This window comes from Ruditapes philippinarum, unplaced genomic scaffold (genome assembly GCF_026571515.1).
Source record: "Ruditapes philippinarum isolate M1 unplaced genomic scaffold, ASM2657151v2 ctg456_1_1_1_1, whole genome shotgun sequence".
Lineage (NCBI taxonomy): Eukaryota > Metazoa > Mollusca > Bivalvia > Venerida > Veneridae > Ruditapes > Ruditapes philippinarum.
In genome coordinates, this window is record NW_026861465.1 from 1 (window position 1) to 27,211 (window position 27,211).

At 31.7% G+C, this 27,211-nt stretch overlaps 1 protein-coding gene across 3 annotated transcripts in view; it reads left to right on the forward strand.

The window, feature by feature from the left end:
- Positions 1–531: 531 nt before the first annotated feature.
- LOC132715709 (CLK4-associating serine/arginine rich protein-like) overlaps positions 532–27,211 on the forward strand; it is a 58,924-nt gene continuing 32,244 nt past the window's right edge. For 2 of the 3 annotated variants that reach the window (XR_009623717.1, XM_060698771.1), the window contains exons 1-10: positions 532–694; positions 3,686–3,828; positions 10,123–10,220; positions 10,599–10,694; positions 12,401–12,483; positions 13,990–14,074; positions 16,984–17,108; positions 18,177–18,273; positions 18,922–19,000; positions 19,692–19,765. Coding sequence is in view for 2 of the 3 variants with exons in the window: in XM_060698771.1 (XP_060554754.1) it covers positions 3,730–3,828; positions 10,123–10,220; positions 10,599–10,694; positions 12,401–12,483; positions 13,990–14,074; positions 16,984–17,108; positions 18,177–18,273; positions 18,922–19,000; positions 19,692–19,765 (836 nt within the window). In the remaining variant the exon portion in view is untranslated. The remainder of the gene's footprint in view (positions 695–3,685; positions 3,829–10,122; positions 10,221–10,598; positions 10,695–12,400; positions 12,484–13,989; positions 14,075–16,983; positions 17,109–18,176; positions 18,274–18,921; positions 19,001–19,691; positions 19,766–27,211) is intronic. The other variant, XM_060698772.1, reaches the window with a different exon arrangement.

Here is a 27,211-nt window from a genome sequence, read left to right on the forward strand (position 1 = left end):
CCGTTACCCATAATTCCAAGGTTTTCAGATTAAGAGCAAAGTAAATTATTTCACCATTTTTTTTTTACCTTTAGTTTTCATACCTTTTTGTTAAACTACCATTGAGATATTTGATAAATGCCATAGAGAAAATCCCCACTTTCAGACGGGGCTACTGCAGTAGGAATATATACACTAAAAATAAAGATTACTATTGGTTTTGCTTTTGAAACTGTTAAAATGTCATTGCCTAGGAAATATGAGAACACAACTTTTCTCACTATGCAACAGATGGCTGTTAATTGACATGTTATGTAAATAATTGCTTACATGCAAACATTTAATTGAATAAACTATGATGTTTCTTACAATATTCAACGTATTTCTTCTAACTTTTAGCAGTTAATTAAATGCCACTGAAATCATCAGAACTAGTGTTCATGTTTACACTTAGTTATGACACGGATTTATATTATTGTAATATAAATCCGTGCTTATGAACATAATTAACTTCACCTTGCTATATATTTAGTGGTGTTACACATGAAAGTGTAATTATCACACGGTACATACTTTATGACACCGTTTCAAGATTAGCGAATTACCAACTTTAGTTTTACATGTTTTTTCTTAATTTTTGTTCGAACGGAATAAAAGGAGTTCATACGCATTTGTTCAAAGAACATATGATGTTCATAGAGGTGAAGTTTCATAGGTGACCAAGGTTTATGGCTGTTATCTACATTTGTAGTTGCACTCGTAGGGGAAATTTATCAGTGTCAGCTCGGCCCAAAATCAACTCGGCCCTATACAAATTATCCCGGCACAGGCAAACTAGGCCCACTCCTATAATCTCTAACTATCTTCCATTATTTTTATTTTGTAACTTTTAATGGTAAATTATTTCCTGTGGATTAAAAAAATAATATACTATTTTCAATTGGGAATATGACCCAATAACGGTTATAAAATAAGCCATAAAAAATCCCTGGGGGTGAGTGACCAATCAATATGCTGAACAGCTGTGCTCAAGACACTGACTTCAAGCACCAAAAAAATCAGACACTTCGCCGCTCTACCTATAATTTTTTAAGACAGGTTTTTTTTCTCTCAAGGATTTTGGGAAGATTACCCATACCCATGAAATCGGGAATTTCAGCGGTGTATTGTTAACAATTTATAGGAAAAATGCATGACTAAAATTTTGCAGTGATTAATTGAATGCAAAGAATCACTGTCTAGGATGGCATCTTCAAACAATTATGCACTATCAGCTATGAAATAAGCAGTTAGAGTAAATATGTTCTTTATATTTAGTGGTATTAATAATTTGATAAAATATTTCACAAAATGCAACTTTTAATACATTAAAAGATTGAAACATAACTTGCATCTAATGATCTATATTTAAACATAACTTGAATAGTTGAAACTTTGAAAAGCAATTTACAGTTAACATACAAAATGAGACTTTAAAATGTATTCCAACTGTAGCATAAAACATGAAAGACAATTGAAGAAGAAAATCAAAGCACAGAAGGCGCTGAATTTGTTTGGGTCTCAGAATATCAGAAAGGTGAAGGTTGTGAGATCATAAAACAATTTGTTTTTGTATAGTGCCACCAATGCTTTCCAGCGTTTTAAATGTAGTATAAGACTAAGCTATAAGACTAATTGCAACACTGATATTCAATCCAATGTTTATTTGACTTAAACAATTAAAATTTTTTTTATCTTAACTGGGATTTGAACTCCAGACCTCTGGCTTCCTAAGCGCGGCCACGGTGCATGTATATGATAACGGCCTGGAGAACTGTTGTTTAACACTTGTGTAAATAATCATGGCGCTTACTATAAGCATGTATATCTATAAAGAATAAAACAATATTAGAAATATTCGACCATTCAGGAATTATTATGCTTGAAAATTAATGCGCCTGTCATGTGACCATATTTACGAAGTGATCTCCCCTGAATTTTTCAGCCTTAGTGTTACATATAAAGGGAAGTAACCGCTTCAAAAAAGCGGACTACTTTCGGCATTTGCAATTAACAGCATTAGAGACTGAAATTTCGCTATCATTATTTGTTTGGTCTGACGACCCAAACAAATAAAAACTAATAAATAGCTTTATTATAGGCCCTTTGCATGTTATTGTTATGAAATCTATTAATAGTAACAAATTGCTGATAAGAGATACAGGTAACTTTTGGATGGTTGGCAAAAAATATGGTGGCTGATAAAATGCAAAATATAGTAATTTTATATTTATAATAAAAAACTTATTTTTCATGAAACAGCTTAGTATTTTATATCATTAGAAAGGTCATTTTACTCATATTTTATATATTAAAAAATAAATTAACAAAGCGTTTTCATTTTTTCTTGGTAAGGAGTTAAACTTGGTGCTAGAAAACTATTGAAATAACAGTTGAAAAATAGCTGAGCTTTATTTTTTAAAAGCAAAAAATGAAAATCCGCTAATATTTTAAAAATATGAATATAAAGAACTTTCAAATGATATAAGAATATAAAAAATCGATCCACAAATAAAAAAGTTATATTTAAAAATTCTGCTGCTATATATTGTTTATAAATATTGGTTCTTCTTGCCAACCGGTAAATCTGCTAAATTCTGGTAGCAGGTGCTTGTGATGTCATTGTGCAATGGGTCTATTGCAAAGAAATATTGATTTTTTCAAAATTTGACTTTCAGTCTAAACTATCAAAGAAAGCAATTGTGAAAGTGATTAAAGTATTTTCATGTGTGTAAGATAAATTGATACAATGGTTCATACAGTAACACTAAGTGAAGTGAGTTCAAAGGATTGATATTGTAAACTTATTCTATGCAGTCATACTTTGATTTCATAAAAATAATATTCATAAAAGTAATAATGATCATATACATTTTCTTCATATGTTTATTTCAGAAATATCATTGTGATATGAGCCTTTTTTTTAGGAAAAAAAATCAATTTCTCTATTTTATCAGGTCTACATTTATAATGCAATCATACAATGTATAATTATAAATATATTATATGTTAAAACGATGAATATTTTTAATCATTGATTACATTTAAAATTTTCACCTTCATTTGTGTAAAAAAATAAGGGATGAAGTGTCTCAATCAAATTTCATAAAAAGAGGGATGAAATGTCTGAGGGATGAAGTGTCTGCAAAAATGGCTTATGATGAAGTGTCTGAGGGGTGAACTGTCTGTTAATCATGTTTAAACGGTATACCCTTGCCTCATATTCTGTGTTACCCATAATTCCAAGGTATTTGGTATAAACAGTCTCAAGGGACTACTGGACTATGCTCCTACCAGGAGTTTAACTTTCACTTTCTTATTGTATTTTCACCAATATGTTAAGTATACGACTAAGAAAACTTATTATTTAATTCATATTGATATACTTGTATTCTTTATATAGAGGATATTGAATGAGTGTAGTTTTTTATCACATATATAAAATAAGAACAGTAAACTGTTAAAATGAGTAATTGTTAAATGACGCGCCTTAAGTGTAACGCTAACATTAGTGCGCTTTAACGCTATGTTTCTATATAGCGCAAATGACGTCACGTCAAAGTGATATTACACTAGTGTAATATCGTTTTTATTACATGGCTTTATTACACTCCTGCGCCGCAGTTTATGTGATAAATATATATATGTATATTTTAATTTCTTTCAGACTGGTTAACCATCTAATATTATAAAGAACATAAATAATTCAAAATGTGGCATGAGGCACGAAGGCAGGAAAAGAAGATTAGAGGATTAATGGTGGATTATAAGAGGAGAGCAGAAAGACGTAGAGAGTTCTATGAAAAAATAGTAAGTTTTCTTTCTTGAAACAATATGATCAAATTTAAAAAAATTCCTTCTCAAAAGAGTAGAGCTTACTGCTTAGATATTTGGCAATTAGCATGAACTAGTGTACATGCACATGTTCCTTATGACCCAGAAGTTAAAATTGACTCCAGGGTTCTCACTAGGACTTTAAAACATGGAGTCCATGGACTCCCAACCCTGAAAAAGTTGGAGTCCAAAAGTGTGTCGCAATTAATATGTTTATAGATTAGTCATTCAATGCTCACAATAGCATTGCTGATATTTTGAATCTTCAAAAGACTTCCAAAGTTTATAGTTATTCAAAAGAAACTCTGAACTACATAGTATAATTATTGTTTTGTTGTTAATATTTATTATGAAATTATCTTATTGTAATGCATCAACACATGGAAATCGGTTTTTTTTCCACTTTTATACCAAATTAAATTTTATTCTGGTTAAATAAGTCCACTCTAAAGACAAAAAGTTTATATTTGTAAAGAAAAAAAATTGTATATAGGCAGCGTTTAGCGGAATGAATAGGAAAATCGTGTACAGCTTCACACAGTGTGTAAGAGATTCATCCGATCGACAATTATTTTAGCAAATATCTCCAAAAGGGGGCAAATTGAAGATCGATATTTAAAGATTTAATGTTGATTAAATATTAAAGGAACAATTCATTCGCATGTTTGGCTTGGAAACCGAGAATTTTTGCGAAATTTTAGGGTTTCTGGCGAACGTGAAATCGCCGATGTTCGGGACCAATTTTCGGATAGAATCTAAATATCAAAGAAAAGCGTATGTGTATTTTGGTTTGTTGTCCTGGCATTTCGGCACAATATCTTAAATTCTTAATACTCTTATAAAAAGTTTTTGCAAGAATGAAACTAAAGCAAAATTGTGCGTAGAAAATGCCGAAAATATTCGACAATCATTCAAAATTACACTCATTTGCAATTTGAGAAAACATTCTAAACTTGCGGCGTAAATAGTCGATAATTTTATCCTTTTGTCGGTAAAAATTTGCTAATTTCCAATCAACTGTTGATCAAAGATATAAAATTATCACCTCGTGTTATATCTGGTAATTACATGTACTATACAGCGCGTGTATACATTAGTCTGATCACTATTGCGTGATAATGATCGGAAGCGTTATCGCTGATTGGCTAATCGCTTCACGGGTCGATGTGCATAGGACCGCCTACCTATAGACTGACACGCGCTGACGCATTTGTGTTTTTGTGGTTGTAAACAATCGGTAATGTTTATGCGTCCCCAGGCAAAATTAAGCGTACGTGGAATCCTTGCTCTGAATTATTTGCGTCCAGCTGTAATAAACATGCGTACCGGGACGCCGAAATAAGCGTCCCCGAGAACCCTGGACTCTGCCCTTGGGTGGTGACTTGATTTTTACATTGATTGAGGAAAACATTGAAAAATCTTCTTCCCCAAAAGCTTATACATTTTATTAGTAGCATTGGTTTATACAGAACTTATTTCAGTTTGATTGTGTAGGAAGCTATAAGCTTATAGACACACTTTCGAATCCGTTCCTGGAACCAACCAGTACTGAGCATTGAGTGTAAAGTTTCCTGACGGGGTTTGAACCCATGCGTCTAGCGATCATAAGATTACTAGTCCGACGCGTTAACCACTCGGCCATGTCGCAACTTATTAGTAGCATTGACTAGTGTACCTCTGGCAAGTTTATTGAAATTTGACCTTCAAGTGAAAATTTGCCAAATTTCACCCTGTCAGGGTGTCACTTGATTTTATATAAAGTCATATAGAAAAATCCTTAAACAAAAATTGTTTTCTCCTCAAGGTTGGAAATTTTATATGTAGCCTGGTGTAGTAGACTATTACAGAGTTTGTTTATGTTAAATTTCAAAATCCCATTTGCCAAATGGGTCATTTTACATTTATAAGAACAAGAGCTATCACAGAAATATTGGACGCAGTAAGGAGGACAAAACTATGAAAGAAAAATCAATTATGTATAATAATGTATTAAGTTATAGTAAAAAAATAACATTTGTTAACATAAATTCCAAGATCAAGGGAATAATTCTAGAAATAGTCACGTTAGAGTTATGAAACATGTCACACAACATATGTGTAATGATAAGAAATATATATTTGAAGTTTGAAGTAGATACCTTAAAAAGTAAAGTAGTTAAAATATTTCTTAAAGAAAATCCTAAGTTTAAAGAGAGATAAATCTAAATGAACATTGTCACATAAAATGTAATTGATGATAAGGAATAAGTATTTGAAGTTTGAGGTAGATACCTTTAAAACCAAAAAAAGTTATAGTAAAAAATAAAAATTTTCTAGAAAAAAAATCTAAGTTCAAGGGGAGATAAATCTGAAAATATTGGTGCTAGAGTTATGAACCTTGTCACATAAGATGTGGATGATAATAAGGTACATATTTAGAAGTATGAAGTTGATCCCTTTAGAAATAAAGAAATTACAGTAAAAAATAGTATTTTTTAAGGAAAATTCTAAGTTCAAGGGGAGATAAATCTGAAAATATTGGTGCTAGAGTTATGAACCTTGTCACATAAAATGACATGGACGCCAGGGTGAGTAGGACAGTTCTCCATATACTTTGTATAATTGAGCTAAAAACCAGTTACCCTTGAAAGTGCTCTTTTGTTAAAGCTCAGGGTTTAGAGATTCATGGGCAGAAAAATTTGTGCAGACTCCCTGGCGATGAGCCCTGAACGTTATTTATTTGTACATTTATTAAAATAGAAAGTAATCATTTAGCAACTTGAATACCGGGTATAGTGCATGTATAGTAATAAAGGACCACCATTTAAACGAGATTGGTTCAGTTTAAAGCAAATGTGTAAACGTTTACAAAAAATTGTAAATGTGGGAGCCTTAGTTGTGGTGTTGTCTTATGTTTAGTTGTGATGTTGTCTATTGTCCTATGTTCAGTTATGGTGTTGTCTTTTGTCTCATGATCGAGGTTAGTGTTGTCTATTGTCCTATGTTAAGTTGTTTGTGTTGTCTATTGTCCTATTTTAAGTTCTTGTGTTGTCTTTTGTCCCACATTCAGGTGTAGTGTTGTCTGACTTTCAGTCGTGGTGTTTCTGTCTCTTTTCTGGTGTTCTTTATTGTCTGACATTAAGTTGTGGTGCTGTAGTTCACATACAATGTAATACATTGTACTGTTCAATTTAATTTCCTTAATTTTTTTGAATATTTTAAATGGAGATTTTATGAAGTCATTACTTCTTATGTAATTTAAATAATTTTGCCTCTAACCTTTTTGATGAATACAGGTCTGGTTAAGTAAAGTGGTAAAAAGTTAAGTTATGATTTAATTCATCAACACAAGTTTGTTACTGTTAGACTTCCCATAAAATCTTTCTTTGAATTTATTTCAAACAGTAATTTTATTTATAAATGTTTCTTTGGCATGCTAAATTTAAGTAATTAATTGCACTTGTTGAGTAGGAAGATTTACAACTTAAAATATAAGAATGATTTGTCCTTCTTTATCAGTAAAAACAAGTTCTTTCCATAAAACACCGTTTACATGTTTCTTATCACCAGAAAAAAAGTATGTTGAAATTCTTTAGTAAGGACATACTGCATTTTTGGGTGTATTTTTACCAACTTGTAACACTTATTGATTTTAATTATTTTCAAAGTCAGTTTGTTGTTAATACCATAGTGTATGTTTTTGTATCTCTGTGCAGTACAGTGTACATGTGACATAAATGTTGACCACACAGTATATTTGTGACAATAATGTTCCCAATAAATCTATGGGATCATACACATAGTGTATTTGTTACAATAATGTTCCAAATAAATCTATGGGATCATACACACAGTATATTTGTGACAATAATGTTCCCAATAAATCTATGGGATCATACACATAGTGTATTTGTTACAATAATGTTCCAAATAAATCTATGGGATCATACATGCAGTATATTTGTTACAATAATGTTCCCAATAAATCTATGGGATCATACACACAGTGTATTTGTGACAGAAATGTTTCCAATAAATGTATGGGATCATACGCACAGTGAATTTGTGACAGTAATGTTCCCAGTAAATCTATGGGATCATACACACAGTGAATTTGTGACAGTAATGTTCCCAGTAAATCTATGGGATCATACACACAGTGAATTTGTGACAGTAATGTTCCCAGTAAATCTATGGGATCATACACACAGTGAATTTGTGACAGTAATGTTCCCAGTAAATCTTTTGGATCATACACACAGTGTATTTGTGACAGTAATGTTCCCAATAAATCTATGGGATCATACACACAATGAATTTGTGACAGTAATGTTCCAAGTAAATCTATGGGATCATACACACAGTGAATTTGTGACAGTAATGTTCCCAGTAAATCTATGGGATCATACACACAGTGAATTTGTGACAGAAATGTTCCCAGTAAATCTTTTGGATCATACACATGATGTATTTGTGACAATAATGTTTCCAATAAATCTATGGGATCATACACACAGTGAATTTGTGACAGTAATGTTCCCAGTAAATCTATGGGATCATACACACAGTGAATTTGTTACAGAAATGTTCCCAGTAAATCTTTTGGATCATACACATGGTGTATTTTTTGACAATAATGTTTCCAATAAATCTATGGGATCATACACACAGTGAATTTGTGACAGTAATGTTCCCAGTAAATCTATGGGATCATACACATAGTGTATTTGTGACAATAATGTTCCCAGTAAATCTATGGGATCATACACACAGTGAATTTGTGACAGAAATGTTCCCAGTAAATCTTTTGGATCATACACACAGTGTATTTGTGACAGTAATGTTCCCAATAAATCTATGGGATCATACACACAGTGAATTTGTGACAGTAATGTTCCCAGTAAATCTATGGGATCATACACACAGTGAATTTGTGACAGTAATGTTCCCAGTAAATCTATGGGATCATACACACAGTGAATTTGTGACAGAAATGTTCCCAGTAAATCTTTTGGATCATACACATGGTGTATTTTTTGACAATAATGTTTCCAATAAATCTATGGGATCATACACACAGTGAATTTGTGACAGTAATGTTCCCAGTAAATCTATGGGATCATAAACACAGTGAATTTGTGACAGAAATGTTCCCAGTAAATCTTTTGGATCATACATATGGTGTATTTTTTGATAATAATGTTTCCAATAAATCTATGGGATCATACACACAGTGAATTTGTGACAGTAATGTTCCTAGTAAATCTATGGGATCATACGCATAGTGTATTTGTGACAATAATGTTCCCAGTAAATCTATGGGATCATGCAGGCAGTGTATTTGTGACAGTAATGTTCCCAATAAATCTATGGGATCATACACACAATGAATTTGTGACAGTAATGTTCCAAGTAAATCTATGGGATCATACGCATAGTGTATTTGTGACAATAATGTTCCCAGTAAATCTATGGGATCATACACGCAGTGTATTTGTGACAATAATGTTCCAAATAAATCTATGGTATCATACACGCAGTGTATTTGTGACAATAATGTTCCTGATAAATCTATGGTATCATACACGCAGTGTATTTGTGACAATAATGTTCCTGATAAATCTATGGTATCATACACGCAGTGTATTTGTGACAATAATGTTCCTGATAAATCTATGGGATCATACACGCAGTGTATTTGTGACAATAATGTTCCCAATAAATCTATGGTATCATACACACAGTGTATTTGTGACAGTAATGTTTCCAGTAAATCTATGGGATCATACACACAGTGAATTTGTGACAGAAATGTTCCCCATAAAATGTATAGGATCATACGCACAGTGAATTTGTGACAGTAATGTTCCCAGTAAATCTATGGGATCATACACATAGTGTATTTGTGACAATAATGTTCCCAGGAAATCTATGGGATCATACACACAGTGTATTTGTGACAGTAATGTTCCCAGTAAATCTATGGGATCATACACATAGTGTATTTGTGACAATAATGTTCCCAGTAAATCTATGGGATCATACACACAGTGTATTTGTGACAGTAATGTTCCCAATAAATCTATGGGATCATACACACAGTGAATTTGTGACAGTAATGTTCCCAGTAAATCTATGGGATCATACACATAGTATATTTGTTACAATAATTCTTGACATTAATCTACCTGTTCAACATTGTTTTAACATAAAGTTTATATTTGCCTCGAGTATTGACAATAAATCAACTACATAAAAAATACATGTATATACAATGTTTTAATTTTTCAGAGGGCAGATCCTGCTTTGTTTGTGCGTGTATTTGGTCAGCAATGCAAGGTCAACTTAGACCCAGCAATAGCTCTTGCCGCTGAAAGCCCACAAAGCATGTAAGTATACATGAGACTGGACATGCAAAACTCAATAATAGTTAACACTGAAATGTTTTTATGAACAAATACTCAATTGATAAAGACAAAAAACTTTTAACTATAATTGACAATGGCAAAAAAATGTGGAGAAACATTCAGATATTGGTAATAGCAAACATGTTCAAATTTTGTTTGTTTAAGTGGAAAAACATACAATTTTGAAAACACATGTAGCAAATTTGATCAAAACTGTCAGATATTGATAACATCAAAAATATTTAAATATTATTGATGCCAGAAACTGTTTTCAAAAAAATGCTTCAAATATCAGTTATAATGCCCTCCTTGGAATATATTCATGTTGAGGATAGGGTTATTTATATTTATATATTTTAGGATGCCATGGCAAGGAGATAAAAGTAACATGATTGACAGGTTTGATGTACGTGCTCATCTTGATATACTCCCCGCAGAAAACTCTTATAAAGTAGAGTAAGTTACTTACCATTCTTATAAACATTACAGTAGAGGACAGTTGCAATATTGCTTTGGTGTGCTTATAAGGACAACATACTTAAATTAGATGACATATAGTTACTTTATCACTTATTTTATCAATATTTGTTTGTTTGATAAGATTAGAAAGTTCCAGATAGTCTGACTTGTTTGCATAAGAAAAGTCATGATGTATTTAATGTAAAAAAGACATAAATGATTCAACACATGACATAAAGTACAGACACTTAAAAATTGAAATGCTTCAGTCTGCCCTCTGTAGATATAGCAGAAAAAAAAATCCCAAAGAAGTAAATACTAATATTGTTTGATAAAAAGATTCACAAACCAACACAGTTTACCAAAACAAGTATTTTTTTGTGATTGCTTTTCCTCCAGGGTCCGTCTGTCTTCTGTCGGTCCGTAAACTTTTACTTTAAACGACATCTCCTCATAAACCACTAAGCCAATTTCATCCAAACTTCACAGGAATGTTCTTTTGGTAGTCAACTTAGAAAATTGTTCTAAAAATAAACAGAAGAGCTAGCGCTTGAAAATTTGGCATGGAACATTGTCTAGTTAATGTCTACCAAGATTGTTCAGATAAAAGCACTTGGGTTAAAATTGGCCTGCCATGGGAGGTCAATGATTGTCTTTATTTTTTAATAGTAAAAACTTAAAAAATCTTCTCTTAAGAAACCCAAATAAGTAGAGATTTGATAATAAGCATGAAACATCTTCTAATGGATGTCTACCAAGTTTAGGGGTCAAAATTTGCCCCGTCCCAGGTAGTCATTGTTTATCCCATTATGTATATAGCAAATTTTTTAAAATATCTTCTTTTAAAAAAAACCTAAGAGCTAGAGCTATGATATTTAGCATGAAACATCTTTTAGTTGGTGTCTTCCAAGTGTGTTCAAATAAGGGCTCTGGGGTTTAAATTGGCTCCACCCTGGTGTCATTGATTTTCCTTATACATGTATGTGTATAGTAAAACCTTAAAAAATCTTCTTTTAGAAAAACCCAAAGAGCTAGAGCTAAGATACTAATCATAAGATATATCTTTTAGTGAGAGTCTACTAAGTTTGATCAAATAAAAACCCTGGGTTTAAAATTAACCCCCCAGGCGGCTGGGGTCATTGTTTTTCCCTATATGTATATAGTAAAAACTTAAAAATCTTCTTTTTAAATCCCCAAAGAACTTAGAGCTTAGATATTTATCATGAAATATCTTCTTGTGGGTGTCTACTAAGTTTGTTCAAATAAAAGCCCCTGGGTTAAATTGACTCACCCGAGGACCTATATAAAAGCGAGTGGTTTCAGGGCCATCATGGCCCTCTTGTTTGAAATTCTTAACTTTCAAATGATTAACTGTTATATAAACACTTTTTCAATTTGGTTATTAGTACTGTAACAACATAATTTTTGTTTGTTTGGATTTTTACGGCACGTCAACAAATAACTGGCCATACATGTATCCCTGCTGAATGCTATGAAAGGCTTAAAATGTTATGTAAAACTTTGTTAATGACAATAGAAATGAACCAATTAGATCCTAGAATACAAGTTTATCTCTTTCAAATAATCAGTTATGTGTTTTGATGGAATTGTATTAAAAAGTTCTTTGAGTGAATTTACAGAATAAAATCTATTACGGGCATTAACAACATAAAATATACAGTGTGTCTTGTTTATATTAACAGGTTGAGTAAAGAGGAGGAAGATGAAGAAAGGCGAGCTAACTATGAGCGTTACAGGATACTTGTAGAAAATGAATGTGCTGGATGTATGTACAATTTTCTTTTGTCTTTACTTATTGTCCAGAAAACGTAAAAATTAGAGTTACAGAGCATCTAGTCACTTTCCATTCTTTTCATTTATCTCTAGATTTTAAAATATTTATATCTTGGTACAACAAAGTTGAAAGTGAGGTATAATGCAAACAGTCCATCCGTCTGGCTATTGGAATTTGTCTGCAAGCCTTGATATCTGCAGTTGTCTGTTGGTCCAAGACCACTTGATTTAGGCCACCTAATTTTACAAGTAGCTGAGGGGCAAGTGGTTTGAAGTCAATGACCTTAACCACTCGGCCATAGACAAATCTATTTCTTTGGTATATAAAACTTATTTGAGAGAAGAACAATGTCAAAGACATTTTTACAATACACCGATAAACACTTTTCTCAACTAGCAGGCTTTTCTTATCAGTAGGTTTTCGAGTAAAGATAACCGGTTGCGTATCTCACTATATAAATCGTATGTAAAGTGGGCTGACATATGGTAGGTTTAACAGTTAATTTAAATATTTTGGTGTCAAAAGATATGTAAAATTATATACTGTGACAAAGCTAAGATCCCAAGCTTTCCATTGATGTAACAATTTTTAAAATCGGACATTTAATCAGAACAAATTAGCGGTTTAAAAATGGCTTAATTTGTATTGTTTTAGCGTATGAGATACCAATTTTACTCGAAGATAAGGGAAACAATTCGATATACCTAGGTTATTTACCTAGTTCATATGAAAAGTGTTTATGGGTGTATTTGGTGTTTTTGCTACTTATAATTTTTAATATTGATTTATTGTTTGATATCAACATGAAACTTTAGAATATCCTACTGACAAAGGGCAGGTAGTAGTTTCTTTAGTGGGAACATTTTGTTGTTGTGTCTTTTATGACATCTAAAATCTTATCTTTCTAGAACTCTTCATATTGATTTTTTTAAATAATTTTTTTAAATAGATCATTTAATTGAAATAAAATATAATTTCCCCCTTCCAATCCACCTACCCAAATCTTGCTAGGCTGTTAAATGACTGGTATTTTACTGAGAAAAAGTAAAAAAAAAATTGTCTTTGAATATAATGTATGTTCGAAATATTTGAAAGGGCCACTAATGTTAACAAAGGCATGTACCCATTGAAATACTTAAATGCTGTATTGATATGAATTTTAATGAAATTATGTCTTAAGTCACATTGATTGAAATATTTTGAATTTGATTTAAGTATTTAAATCCCATTATTCTAATAAAGTTCACACTAAGGACAATAATATTGGTTGTACCAGTAGAAACAATATCATGACACTTTTCTGCTTTCTTTTCAAATAAGCCTTGATAGGACTTGATAGCATCAAAATCATGTCACTTCACTGATTTCCAAACAAACCTTGATATTACTTTTAAAAAAATCATGTCATTTTACAGTTTTTCTTACCAACCATGATATAACCAAAAGCAACAATGATCACCACCTTATATTATCTGATTTCAATTTATATGTTTCAAGTGACTGAAGAACAAGCCCTACACCAGTTATATTTAGATGAACAATTTGGTGCTATAAATAAAGACGGAGAAGAAGAAAAGAATAAGTAAGTACATATTGTTCAAATCTAATCTTGATGTAATAATTTCATAAATGGTCATACTTCCTTCCTATCCTTTTTGTCTTGTGTATTATATTGTTGCCAGTGCATGGTTTGGTATAACCTGCAGTCAAGTTTCAAAACAAAAAATTATTAAATAGCTTTTATAGTGAAACATTTTAGTTCAGTACTAACGGCGTCATAACTGTGGGAATGAAGGGACCACCATCCTTCCAATTCCCTTTAGTTTAATCATATTTACAGTAAACTTCACTTATAGCGAACATGGTTATAGTGAACTTGCGGTTATAGGGAACAATTTATTTTGGCCCGAATTTTGCCCTTCTTTATCTAATATAAAAAAATATGGTTATAGCGAACACGGTTATAAGGAATTATCGCTTATAAAGAACTCATTTCTTAGTCCCAATGTAGTTAAAAGTACAGAAAATTACACTTTTATAACGAACTCCAAAATATTGGCTATCCGTAAATAGACTTTTGTTTTCATTGGCACGGATTAAAACTCGGCCGAATGTACCGTTTATCGTTGTATGTACTTCAATACATCTATTAAAATGAATTTGTATAGTTTTCTATTAAGGATATTTTTAGCATGAGCTCTTTCCACCAAGATAAAGCGGGTATTTATTTCTTTTCGTCAATAGTTGTGCTCGAGTAAAATAATTATAATAATTTATAATCGGTTTTCAACATAATCATGCATGCTTGCAATCAGCAATGTACGCTTGATTTAAATAGAAGAAATCTTTATCTTCCATAAGTTAAAGTCACCCTTAAATTATAAAAGAAGATATTCAAAATCTTGTTTATTCTCAATCATAGAAAGAAAACGATAACAGTTTAGAAAAAAAATATTATATTTTATGAGAAATTGTTGGGAGTAAATCTTAAACTGGAATAGCAATTATTTAAATTCCAAAAATTATGCTCTCAGGTATTGAATATATGACTAATATTTCTTAATCAAATGCTCTTCAAAATGGAGGACGATGGTAAACAATCAGTTTGTTATATGTAAATCTGTTCGCTATAAAAACTCCTGATACATGGAACTAATTCGCTATATGCTTACAAGAAACTCCGGATATAACGAACAGATTTTGAATGTCCCAATTAGTTCGATATAAGCGGAGTTTACTGTACTTAAACAAGTATTTTTGTGTCGCCTTGAAAAGGCGATATATAGGGGTTACTTTTGTAGTGGTGTTGTTGTTGGCGTCTCCTAAGGCTTGTCCCAAGCATAACTCAGTCACTATAAGTTGAATTGACTCCAAATTTGGTATTCATGCTTCTTTCAATAACCTAAAGTGCAGTGCACAAGAACTTGTACACTGCACTTCTAAATTTTGAGTTATTGCCCTTTGTTAATGTTCATACTTTATTTTTGTCCGGGCCATTTCTCCTAAACAATAAAAGCTATTTACTTGAAACTTCATAGGATGATAGATCTCATTAAGAAAAAGTGCAGTGCACAAGAACTGGTACTCTGCACTTCTTATTTTTTGAGTTATTGCCCTTTGTTAATTTTCATACTTTATTTTTGTCTGGGCCATTTCTCCTAAACTATAAAAGCTTTGGACATGAAACTTCATAGGATGATAGATCTCATTGAGATGAAGTGCAGTGCACAAAAACTGGTACTCCATGATTTTTGAGTTATTGCCCTTTGTTGATTTTCTTACTTTATTTTTATCCCGGCCATTTCACCTAAACTATAAAAGCTATGGACTTGAATCTTCATAGGATGATAGATCTCATTAAGAAGAAGTGCAGTGCACAAGAACTGGTACTCTGCACTTCTTATTTTTTGAGTTATTGCCCTTTAGCAGTGTTTATAAATAACCTATTTTTAAGAAGAAAATAAAAAATAACCTATTTTTAAGAAGAAAATGCCTAAGTGACAACTATACTGGTTACAAGGCGACACATCCGACTTGCAGAGTTCTAGTTGAAATAATGTGGAGACCATTTCTTGGACTAGTTGGCACCACTGTTATATTTGGGAACACAGTTATAATAATGCTCCAACTTATACTGGCTGTGTTGAGTAGTACACACCTTAATATATTAGCACAAATAACTCAAATATGAGAAATGTTTTCATGTCAGTTGAAAATTAGTGTAACAGTTTTACCAGGAACAAACATAGTGTGTCAAATATAGAAATAATTGTCAAAACAGTTTTATATTCATTGTTTGGTGGGATTTTATTTCTTAACCTGCTGCAGTCATATAATGGATTTGCCCAGCTTTAAATTTGGAAGAGTTCATTGAAAACTTAAGGGATTTAAAATGCAAAATATTGTATGTGTATTATACTGCAAAGTCACTATATTCGTAGGCATGAAATTTCGTGGTTTTATCAAAACGGGCATTTTCGTGGGTTCTTAAATTCGTGGATTTTCTATTTCTTGTAAAAAATAAAATAAATTATTATTAAAAAACCTTATGCAATATGCAAAGTAATCTTAAACTCAATCGCCTCACATTTTACTTACCGCGTGTACGTATCTTTAAGTATCACACAGCGCTTGTCAATAAATTTAATCCTTGCCTCTGGGCATTCATTACACAAAAATCGGTGGAAAAGCGCCTATGCACGTTTGTTATATATAGAATAGAGACATGGCAAAAAGTATTTGTTTGGATAAAATTTTGTTGGATCTTAAATTCGTGGGTTGACCTATCCACGAAAACTACGAAAATTCGTGCCCTACAAATAATAATGATTTTACAGTATTTGTATTGTATCAGTATTTGAATTATAGAGCCATAGTTGTACATGCTAATCTGGGTCTATATTGGTGATAAAGGCTAACGAGTTGTAGCTGTAGCTGGTTAAGGGTTAAATCTTTAAACGTTATAAACTAATGGTTTTGATTTTGTTATAGATTACGTGATAAGAAGGCAGCTATAGGCTACACATATGATGATAGTACAGAAGACAAACAGAATGAAGATGACAGTGAAGATAGTGAAAGTGAAGAGGAAGAAGATATTGAAACACTTGATCTTGGTAACATTATAGCATATTTCCCGACTCCAGGGATCACTTTATTTTACATTAACACATAACCTTTAAAATGTGCTTTTATATGGCCTCAGGGAGATTACTGACCAAGGCTGTGAACTCTAAAATGGATTTTGACAGAATTATACTTTTTAGCTCGACTATTCAATAAGAATAAGTAGAGCTATTGTAGTCACCCGAGCGTTGGCGTCGGCGTAACAACTTATGTTAAAGTTTTTGTAATACCTCAAATATTTTCAAAGTCCATTGGAGATAACTGTATCAAGCATTTTGACAGAATTATGCCCTTTTTCGACTTAAAATTTACGTTAAAGTTTTTGTAATACCTCAAATATTTTCAAAGTACATTGACATATGGCTTTGAAACTTTGCACACTTGTTCACCATCATGACCCCAACCTGTAGACAGGAGGAGGTAACTCTATCAAGCATTTTGACAGAATTATACCCTTTTCTGACTTAGAATTTACGTTAAAGTTTGCTTACCACCTCAGATATTTTCATATACTATTGACATCTGGCTTTGAAACAAGTTGAAATTTTATAATCTTCTTTAAGAGCATTATAGGACTCTTTTCAAGGCCTATTACAGTAACATGGATTTAAAGGAAAATTTGACCCTTTTGTCATCTTAGAAAATTTTACATTATAAAGGCTCTTTAACTATCAAGCACTTAGAATAGTAGAGTGTTGCTGTCCTACCGACAGCTCTTGTTGAAAAGTTCTACATTATCCAGGCTCTTGTTTTACTATCAAGCACTTAGAATAGTCGTACCAACAGCTCTTGTTGTTATATCAACTTGTACAGGAAACTCACTGAACTTCAGTTATTCTCAGAATCTACAACACCCAGAAATTGACTTGTATTAGAAGCTTTCTAACTTACTTAAAATTTTCTTGATATGTAGATCAAACAAAGTTAAAATAAATTCAGTTTGGTTATTTTCAATATGCTACATGTTTTTATGTAACCTAAAGTACTACTTTTCATAAATTCTTTAGAGACTTTAGAATGATACTCAAATTTATTTGTATTTTTTTTTGTTTATGCAGATATTGTAGTAGATGTAGACACTTTAAATGAGGACCAGATTCAACAGTTTAATGTTTGTGGTACTGCTTATGGTATGGGAAAACAAGATTATATCAAGTAAGCTTGAAACTGATCTATGTAAAACAGCTCAGTGTAATTCAGGGCTTTCATTGAATATTTATATAAGACCATTGATTATATATGAATATGTGCTGTAAAAAGTATATACGACCATTGATTATATATAAATTTGTGCTGTAAAAGTATATAAGACCATTGATTATATATAAATCTGTGCTGTAAAAGTATATAAGACCATTGATTATATATAACTCTGTGCTGTAAAAGTATATAAGACCATTGATTATATATAAATATGTGCTGTAAAAGTATATAAGACCATTGATTATAAACCTGTTCTGTTCAAGTATTATCAGACTATTGATTATATATAAATCTGTGCTGTAAAAGTATATAAGACCATTGATTATATATAAATATGTGCTGTAAAAGTATGTAAGACCATTGATTATAAAGCTGTTCTGTTCAAGTATTACCGACTATTGATTATATATAAACATATTCTGTTCAAGTGTTTAATTAAGACCATTGATTACATATAAATGTGTGCTGTACAAGCATTATTAGACCATTTAAAAGATGAACCTGTGCTTTACAAGAATTATATAACCTTTGAATATTTATTAACCAATACTGCACAAGTATTATAAGACGATTGATTATATATAATCATGTGGTTTTCAGATATTTAAGACGTGATAAAGATGATCAAGAAGCACTTAAACAGGCTAAGCTTCTGGAGGAAGAAAAAGCACAGTTTGCTGTAAGTTACTGATAGGTGTTTAGGGCAACATTGTATCGGAATCTTGATTTAAGTTTATTTAGTTTTATCTGTGATTCATTGATAATTGTAGTCTTCAATTTTAGAATTTATGTTTCTTTTTGTGAAGAGGCAAGAGGTCTTTGATTAAGGATAAGTGTTAAAGCTCAATAAGGAGGTCACTATTTTACATGAAAGTTTATTCATTTGATTTATGATATACTTTATATGATTTGTGTTTGTCTTAGAACTGCTGTTCTATAATAAATTAGGAAATTCACTATAGTTTTGTGTATGTTCTTGTGTGACATAACACAATACTGAATTCATGTCCGGTTGTCTGTACTGAAATGTCAAAGTATCTGAATGCTCGATTTTGTTATATGACAGGAGACTGTTTTGAGTTCAATGAATTAAGAAAAAATTTGAATATTAACTTAAAAATAAATATGTTTGATTTTTTGAAAAGAATGTTTCCAAAATTCTTGTATGGCAGTAAATTAACTTTTAAGTAAGGGCACATGTTGAATCATTGCTAAACGCATAAACCCTTTTTAAAATAGCTGAATAATATTACTGTTAATAAATTTTATAAAAGATTTTTCTTAAGATAAAGCTTTTTATTCTCTTTAAGAATTGATTGAAAATTAGGTTTTTATTTGTTTGTGACTATATTTATTATTGTAATTTTTAGGGTAGAAAGTCAAGACGGGAGAGGAGAATTTACAAGGAGAAAAGACTTGCTGGCAGGAAGTTAAGCCCACCAAGGTAATAAATTATAACATAACTAATGTTGCCTTATAGGGGATTCCGTTCTGTGGTTGATATTATATCTATCTTTATTTACTGGTTTGTATCTAAATATAAAGCTTAAGGCTATTTTATTTTAATTATTCTTACATGAATGATGTGGTGCAATCAATCAAAATATTTCCCTTTTATAGATTTTCACATAACTTAAGTTGTGGTAAAGTATGTGGTCTTATAAATATACATTTACATTAACATTTTGACTTTATAAAAATTTTAACTCACACACTAATTGCTGTTTACTTTAAACAATATTTTATTTCAGTTAAACATATATACACAATATGATTACAATCAAATGCAAAAAAGATTGAGTAGAAAGTTACAAGCTGTTTTAGAAACTCTCTCCTTGGAGTGAAACAATAGTCATTAATATTATACAATTATTGACTAGTGAGCCATTGAATATGATGTGATATTCACCGGCAGATGACATATTGACCGAGGCGATAGCCGAGGTCAATATGACTTTCTGCCGGTGAATATCACATCATATTCAATGGTTCACTAGTCAATAATTGTTTTATTATATGAATAGGCTAAGAAATTAAAAAAAATCACAAAAGTGCAACCTTATAATTATACATGTACAAATTTTGCCTCGTTGAAGCGCGGGAAGAAAGACGCACGTGTTAGGCGTGCAACGACTACGCGAACGCTGCGCATACAAAAATAATTCAAGTTTATACTCATTATTGCGGTGTAACCCTTAAGTATAATAGTAAAGTATTGATATTTTAATCGAGAAATATGCCATAAAGAAAAAAAGGAACAATTATTTTTTAATTAACACGTGTAATTAACAGTCTACGGTGTATGATCATTGAATATGAGTCTCAATCTATTTTTAGTCTGGGAAAATCCAATTCAGCCAGTAAATATGATACTACACCCAGTAAATATGATTTTATAAAAAGTTCTGTTGACTACTGTTTGGACCAATGAGATTGCAGCTATATTTAGATCATATAATAAAAACAAAATATTGAATGCTTGTAATTCTAAGAAGTCAATATTTATTAATGTACAAAAATTGATCTAAATGAAAAATAAAGAAATAAAGGTAAACTTTAATATTTTACATTAAGGGAAAAAATAGAAAAGAGTACATTATTTTATTATATTTACACCTTGAAATTAGTTGAGCACAGCCAGCATTTTCCCCAAATTTGAGCATGCAAGCAGTTCCCGTACAAAATCTTAATTACTTAAACATCATTTTTTATTATGCTCACTCACCAAAAAATGATTGTTACACATCAATATCAATATTTGGCTGGTCACACGAATTATGGAAATTCCATTTTGTTAGTCCCTTTGTTATGAGGCCTTATACTGGTCCGAAATTATCCATTATTTTGTATGAAGAGAAGTAGTTCCAGTACATAAAATATAACCCACTATAATTATACAATATTGTTATATCAGACCTATTTTCATTTAGAATTGTTGAGAGACCATTTTCTCAGAGGTGAATAGGTGTCATTCAGGATATAGAGCTTAGACTAAACTCTAGTATCTATTACCTTGTACCGTTACTCAACATCTTCACATACAATGGCGTGCTTATGTGCATTATAGTTTACTCATTAAAGCCATAAAATTATTTAATATAGTAATGTAGATCAAAATTCTGATAATTAAACATGTTTTCATTTCCCACTTATCTGTACACAGGTGGTATAAGTGGAAATCTCTTTAACAGGCCTCATTAGTGAGTATTTTTGTGCATGCGCACAGGGACGGAATCCCCCAACATTTACAAGGTTACATTTTAACAAGGCACAGATGAAAGTGATTTAAAATAAAAACTTTTTATACGTACTGCTGAACTGACACTTAGATTTTGTCTGGTTCATACATCTGCTTGATATCAAAGAATATTAAAGAATGCAAGTAGAATTCAAGTGTTTGAATGAAAAATACTGGTACTGCTTCTGTATGGGAACTGCTCGCATGCCAGTAATGGTACGAACCACCTGTAGTCAAACTGCAACAACTGGAACAAGCTCTGCACCAAGAATGGCAAACTTTACCTCAAAATCACATTAGACACCTTACTGGTAGTATGAGGAGAATGGTTGAGGCTATTATCCGGGCATTATTAAAAATTTAGCTACATAATGTAGTTTTAGGTAACATAATCGTCAACATTTACCAAAAATATCCACCAGTAAATGTTTTATAAACGCTCCAACACCATACTTATAAACACATTTTTAGTAAAAAACAACACATTTGCTTATAGTTCATTTATTTGGTTAAAAAGAAAAAAAAGAAAAACCTCAATTTTTTTTTCTGAAGAAGACAAAACGTCGAAAGCTTAAGAAAAGCGTTTGTTTTCATTGAACTGATTAAGAATAAACTAAACGCATAAATTAACTAGTTTGTGATAGAGGATATTCAAGTTTTTTTTCCATAAATATAGGATTTATTTTCATTGATAAATATTTCATGAGTGGCGATAGCCACAAGTAAAATATGATTATAAGATGATAATAAATCATGTATTTATAGAAACAAATTGAATTTTCTATTTATTATATATATTTTTGTATATTTTTAGCTCACCTGTCACAAAGTGACAGGGTGAGCTTTTGTGATCGCTTTTCGTCCGGCGTCCGTCCGTCCGTCGTCCGTCCGTCCGTAAACTTTTACTTTAAATGACATCTCCTCATAAACCACTAAGCCAATTTCATCCAAACTTCACAGGAATGTTCCTTTGGTGGTCACCTTTAAAAATTGTTCAAAGAATTTAATTCCATGCAGAACTCTGGTTGCCATGGCAACCAAAAGAAAAAACTTTAAATATCTTCTTTTAAAAAACCCAAAGAGCTAGAGCTTAGATATTTGGCATGAAACATCTTCTAGTGAGTGTCTACCAAGTTTGTTCAAATAAAAGCCCTGGGGTCAAAATTGGCCCCGCCCCAGGGGGTCATTGATTTTCCCTATATGCATATAGTAAAAACTTAAAAAATCTTCTTTTAAAGAACCCAAAGAGCTAGAGCTAAGATATTTAGCATGAAACATCTTCTAATGGGTGTCTACCAAGTTTGTTCAAATAAAAGCCTTGGGGTCAAAATTGGCCCCGCCCCAGGGGGTCATTTATTTTCCCTATATGCATATAGTAAAAACTTAAAAAATCTTCTTTTAAAGAACCCAAAGAGCTAGAGCTAAGATATTTAGCATGAAACATGTTCTAATGGGTGTCTACAAAGTTTGTTCAAATAAAAGCCCTGGGGTCAAAATTGGCCCCGCCCCGGGGGTCATTGATTTTCCTTATATGTGTATAGCAAAAACTTAAAAAATCTTCTTTGAAAAAACCCAAATAGCTAGAGTTGAGATATTAAGCATGAAACATCTTCTAGTGAGTGTCTACCAAGTTTATTCAAATAAAAGCCCTGGGGTCAAAATTGGCCCCGCCCCAGGGGGTCATTGATTTACCCTATATGCATATAGTAAAAACTTAAAAAATCTTCTTTTAAAGAACCCAAAGAGCTAGAGCTAAGATATTTAGCATGAAACATGTTCTAGTGGGTGTCTACAAAGTTTGTTCAAATAAAACCCCTGGGGTCAAAATTGGCCCCGCCCCGGGGGTCATTGATTTTCCTTATATGTGTATGGCAAAAACTTAAAAATCTTCTTTGAAAAAACCCAAATAGCTAGAGTTTAGATATTAAGCATGAAACATCTTCTAATAAGTGTCTACAAAGTTTGTTCAAATAAAAGCCCTGGGGTTAAAACTGGCCCTGCCCCAGAGGTGTCATTGTTTTTAACTATATGTGCATAGTAAAAACTTAAAAAATCTTCTTTTAAAAAACCCAATGAGCTAGAGGTTAGATTTTAAGCAGGAAACATCTTTTTGTTGGTGTCTACCAAGTTTTTCCAAATAAAAGCCCTTGGGTTTAAATTGGCCCTGCCAAAGGGGGGGGGGGGAGGGGCGGAGGTCATTGTTTTTCATTATATGTGTGTAGTAAAAACTTAACATCATGAAACATCTTCTAATGGGTGTCTTCCAAGTTTGTTCAAATAAAAGCCCTGGGGTTTAAACTGGCCCCGCTCCAGGGGCCTATATACAGGTGAGCGACCTCAGGGCCATCATGGCCCTCTTGTTTGACATTACAATTTGAAAGGCTTCCGCCTAAATTTTGTGTTGTGGCTGAATGCAGAAAAAAGTAGTGTAGCAAGACACAAGTGAAACTACAGAAAATATGCTTCACTGCAGTGTAAAATAAATTTTACAGTGAAAATACGGAAAAGTAAAAAAAAAATATGCATTTTATTTCATCAATATTTCTCAAAGGTACTGGTTGGAGAGATAACTCTGACACTAAATCACTATTTGTTTTCAATAACTTTTTTATTTTTGTGTATATTTTAAATTTTTACCCATCTAAACAAAGTTTGGCTCAAACATTTATAATCATTTGCAAATTTCCTTTATTGAAATGGAAACTGGTACTTCCTTAAGATCCTGAATAAGGTATCAGAAACATGGTCTTTTTAATACTGGACAGTAGATAAAGACAACACTTTAATTTTAAAGTAAAAACTAGCTTGAAAATTAGAATCAACCATTTGTTTTTACATTTTATGTTTTATTTTTGCCTTATTGATAATTTAACAATTTTTAAAGACATTTCCCCAAGTCAGTAGCCTGTGTTCAAGACAATTCTAACTACCGTCTGGAAGTTAAGTAAAAAGAAAGTTTTGTGGAAGTTTTTGTGACAAAAATTTCGGTCAACATAAACACATTTTAAAGTTTACCAAATTTAAAAATCTCATCACAATGTGTCCTTCTCCTTTATACCAAGGTGACTATGTGCTTGTTTGTTGACAAAAAAGGATAGATAAAAAAATTAAACCAAGTGTCGGGGTTATCTATGCGTTGGAGTTATCTCTCCAACCAGTATAATTAAAATTATATACATAATTGTCATGACTTTATTACCTTGAAAGAGTGCTTTTTGTACTCAAAATATGTTAATGCTTTAAATGTGCAACTTTACTAAACAATAATTATTATGATATTGAAATATGAAATGTGTCCAAGTTTCTTCAATTGTTAATTGTATTATTCTACACTTGTAATTTATTTGCATTATTATAATAGTTTCATGCTGAATGTGATTACCCAAGGTTTGTTTAGTACTGATTGAAATATGCATCCTTTATATATTTTACTGTTAAAGGCACATTATGCCTAAAAAACAGATATATTTTACTTCTTTAAAAAGGGGCAATCACAAATTTAATAATTGATGGTTTTAGAGAATGTTAGATGCTTTAAACCTGATGAAAGTAATGATAAATCATAAAAGTAGCAAAATGATAACAAAGAAGTGTTTGACTTTCATACAAAATACTAAACTTATTGCCAAAAAGCAACAGATGAAAATGTTGATCCAGCTTATTGCCTAATGAGTAACATTTAGGATACTGTAGACCCTTTCATTTAAGACCGTATTCAAGTTGTCGCCCTTGGATGACGTCATTGGGGGATACGGTGGACAATGCCATTACGATTAAGTACAATTAATAGAGGGATATAAAGATCTTAATCCTTTCTCTTGTAAGATTGGCATATTTAAATTGCCAAAATTTTGTTTAATCAAATAAAATATAATAAGATATTACAAAAAAAGATGGTGAAATGAATAAAAATGGTTACTATAATTAATATGGTTAACGATTTGTTTTAATAGTAGACCATATTGCTGGGTAACTGATCATGATAACCATTTTCGTAAGATTCTTAATAATGAAAATTTTACCAGGCAGTTAAATCGTACACATTTGGTAATACCAGAGATATAGATTATGTATCTATGTCTCTGCTAATATAAGTAGCCAAAAGACACTTTGAGTTTAAAAAATGTAAGGATTCTGAAGTTTCGAAAAACGGCTGCATAATAATTAATTGCAAGATACTGGTTTATTAAAAATCAAATTTGATTTAAGCATTACTAAGACAAAGAAAAACAACAATATAAATCTATGTAATTTCAAAAAAAAATGTAAAGGCATAAAAAGTAAAAATTCTTTTGAATGTACATGACTGTATACTATTTGTGTCGGCAAAAAATGCACTCTCAAAAAATCGTACATCACACCAATATATTTAAGCTGGTAAAGTAATATTTTCAACATGATACTTTTTAATTCATACTCTGCTTATCAAATATATTTTAAAAAATCACAAAAAAAACCAAAGACAAGTTATGAAACACGTTCACAGAAATTCGTTATTAACTGAATTATAATTTTACGTATTTTTGACTGTGCCAGTTGGTAGGACTCTGGATCGAGCAACAAATCAGTAAGGCATGACCAATTAAGTCCCTAGGATGATCCATAACGAAATTCGGACCATAAATATTTTGACAACTAACAAAAGTGACGTAATCTGATGTAATGTTATAACTTTAAAAAATGCACCCTGGTGATTTATGATATCACAGCCAAATGCCGCTTGTATATACAACATATGCACCCTGTTAATTAATATGTTACGGCCCAGTGGCGCTTATATAAGTAACTGGGAAAATGTCTTTATTAGTCCCCTACCGGTTTACCGGAGGGGACTTTAGGTTTACCCTCCGTCCGTCTGTCTGTCTGTCCGTCTGTCAGTCCGTCTGTCTGTCTGTCAGTCCGTCAGTCCGTCCGTCCACAAAACTGGATCCCGCGATAACTTGAAAAGTACTGAAAATATTTTTATGAAACTTGATATATGGATAGATGGCAGTATGGAGATTATGCACGTCTTTTTCTTTTCTTCCTATGTTGAAAATTCTGGTTGCTATGGCAACAAATAGGCTTAAAATATGGCAAATTTTACACATAAACTGGATCCAGTGATAACGCAAAAAGTACTGGAAATATTTTTATGAAACTTGAAATATGGGTAGATGGCAGTCTGGAGATTATGCACGTCTTTTTCTTTTCTTCCTATGTTGAAAATTCTGGTTGCTATGGCAACAAATAGGCTTAAAATATGGCAAATTTTACACATAAACTGGATCCAGTGATAATGCAAAAAGTACTGGAAATATTTTTATGAAACTTAAAATATAGGTAGATGGCAGTCTGAAGATTATGCACGTCTTTTTCTTTTCTTCCTATGTTGAAAATTCTGGTTGCTATGGCAACAAATAGACTGAAAATATGGCAAATTTCACACATATACTGGATCCTGTGTTAATGCAAAAAGTAATAGAAATATTTTTATGAAACTTGTAATATGGGTAGATGGCAGTCTGGAGATTATGCACGTCTTTTTCTTTTCTTCCTATGTTGAAAATTCTGGTTGCTATGGCAACACATAGACTGAAAATATGGCAAATTTTACACATACACTGAATCCAGTGATAACTCAAAAAGTACTGGAAATATTTTTATGAAACT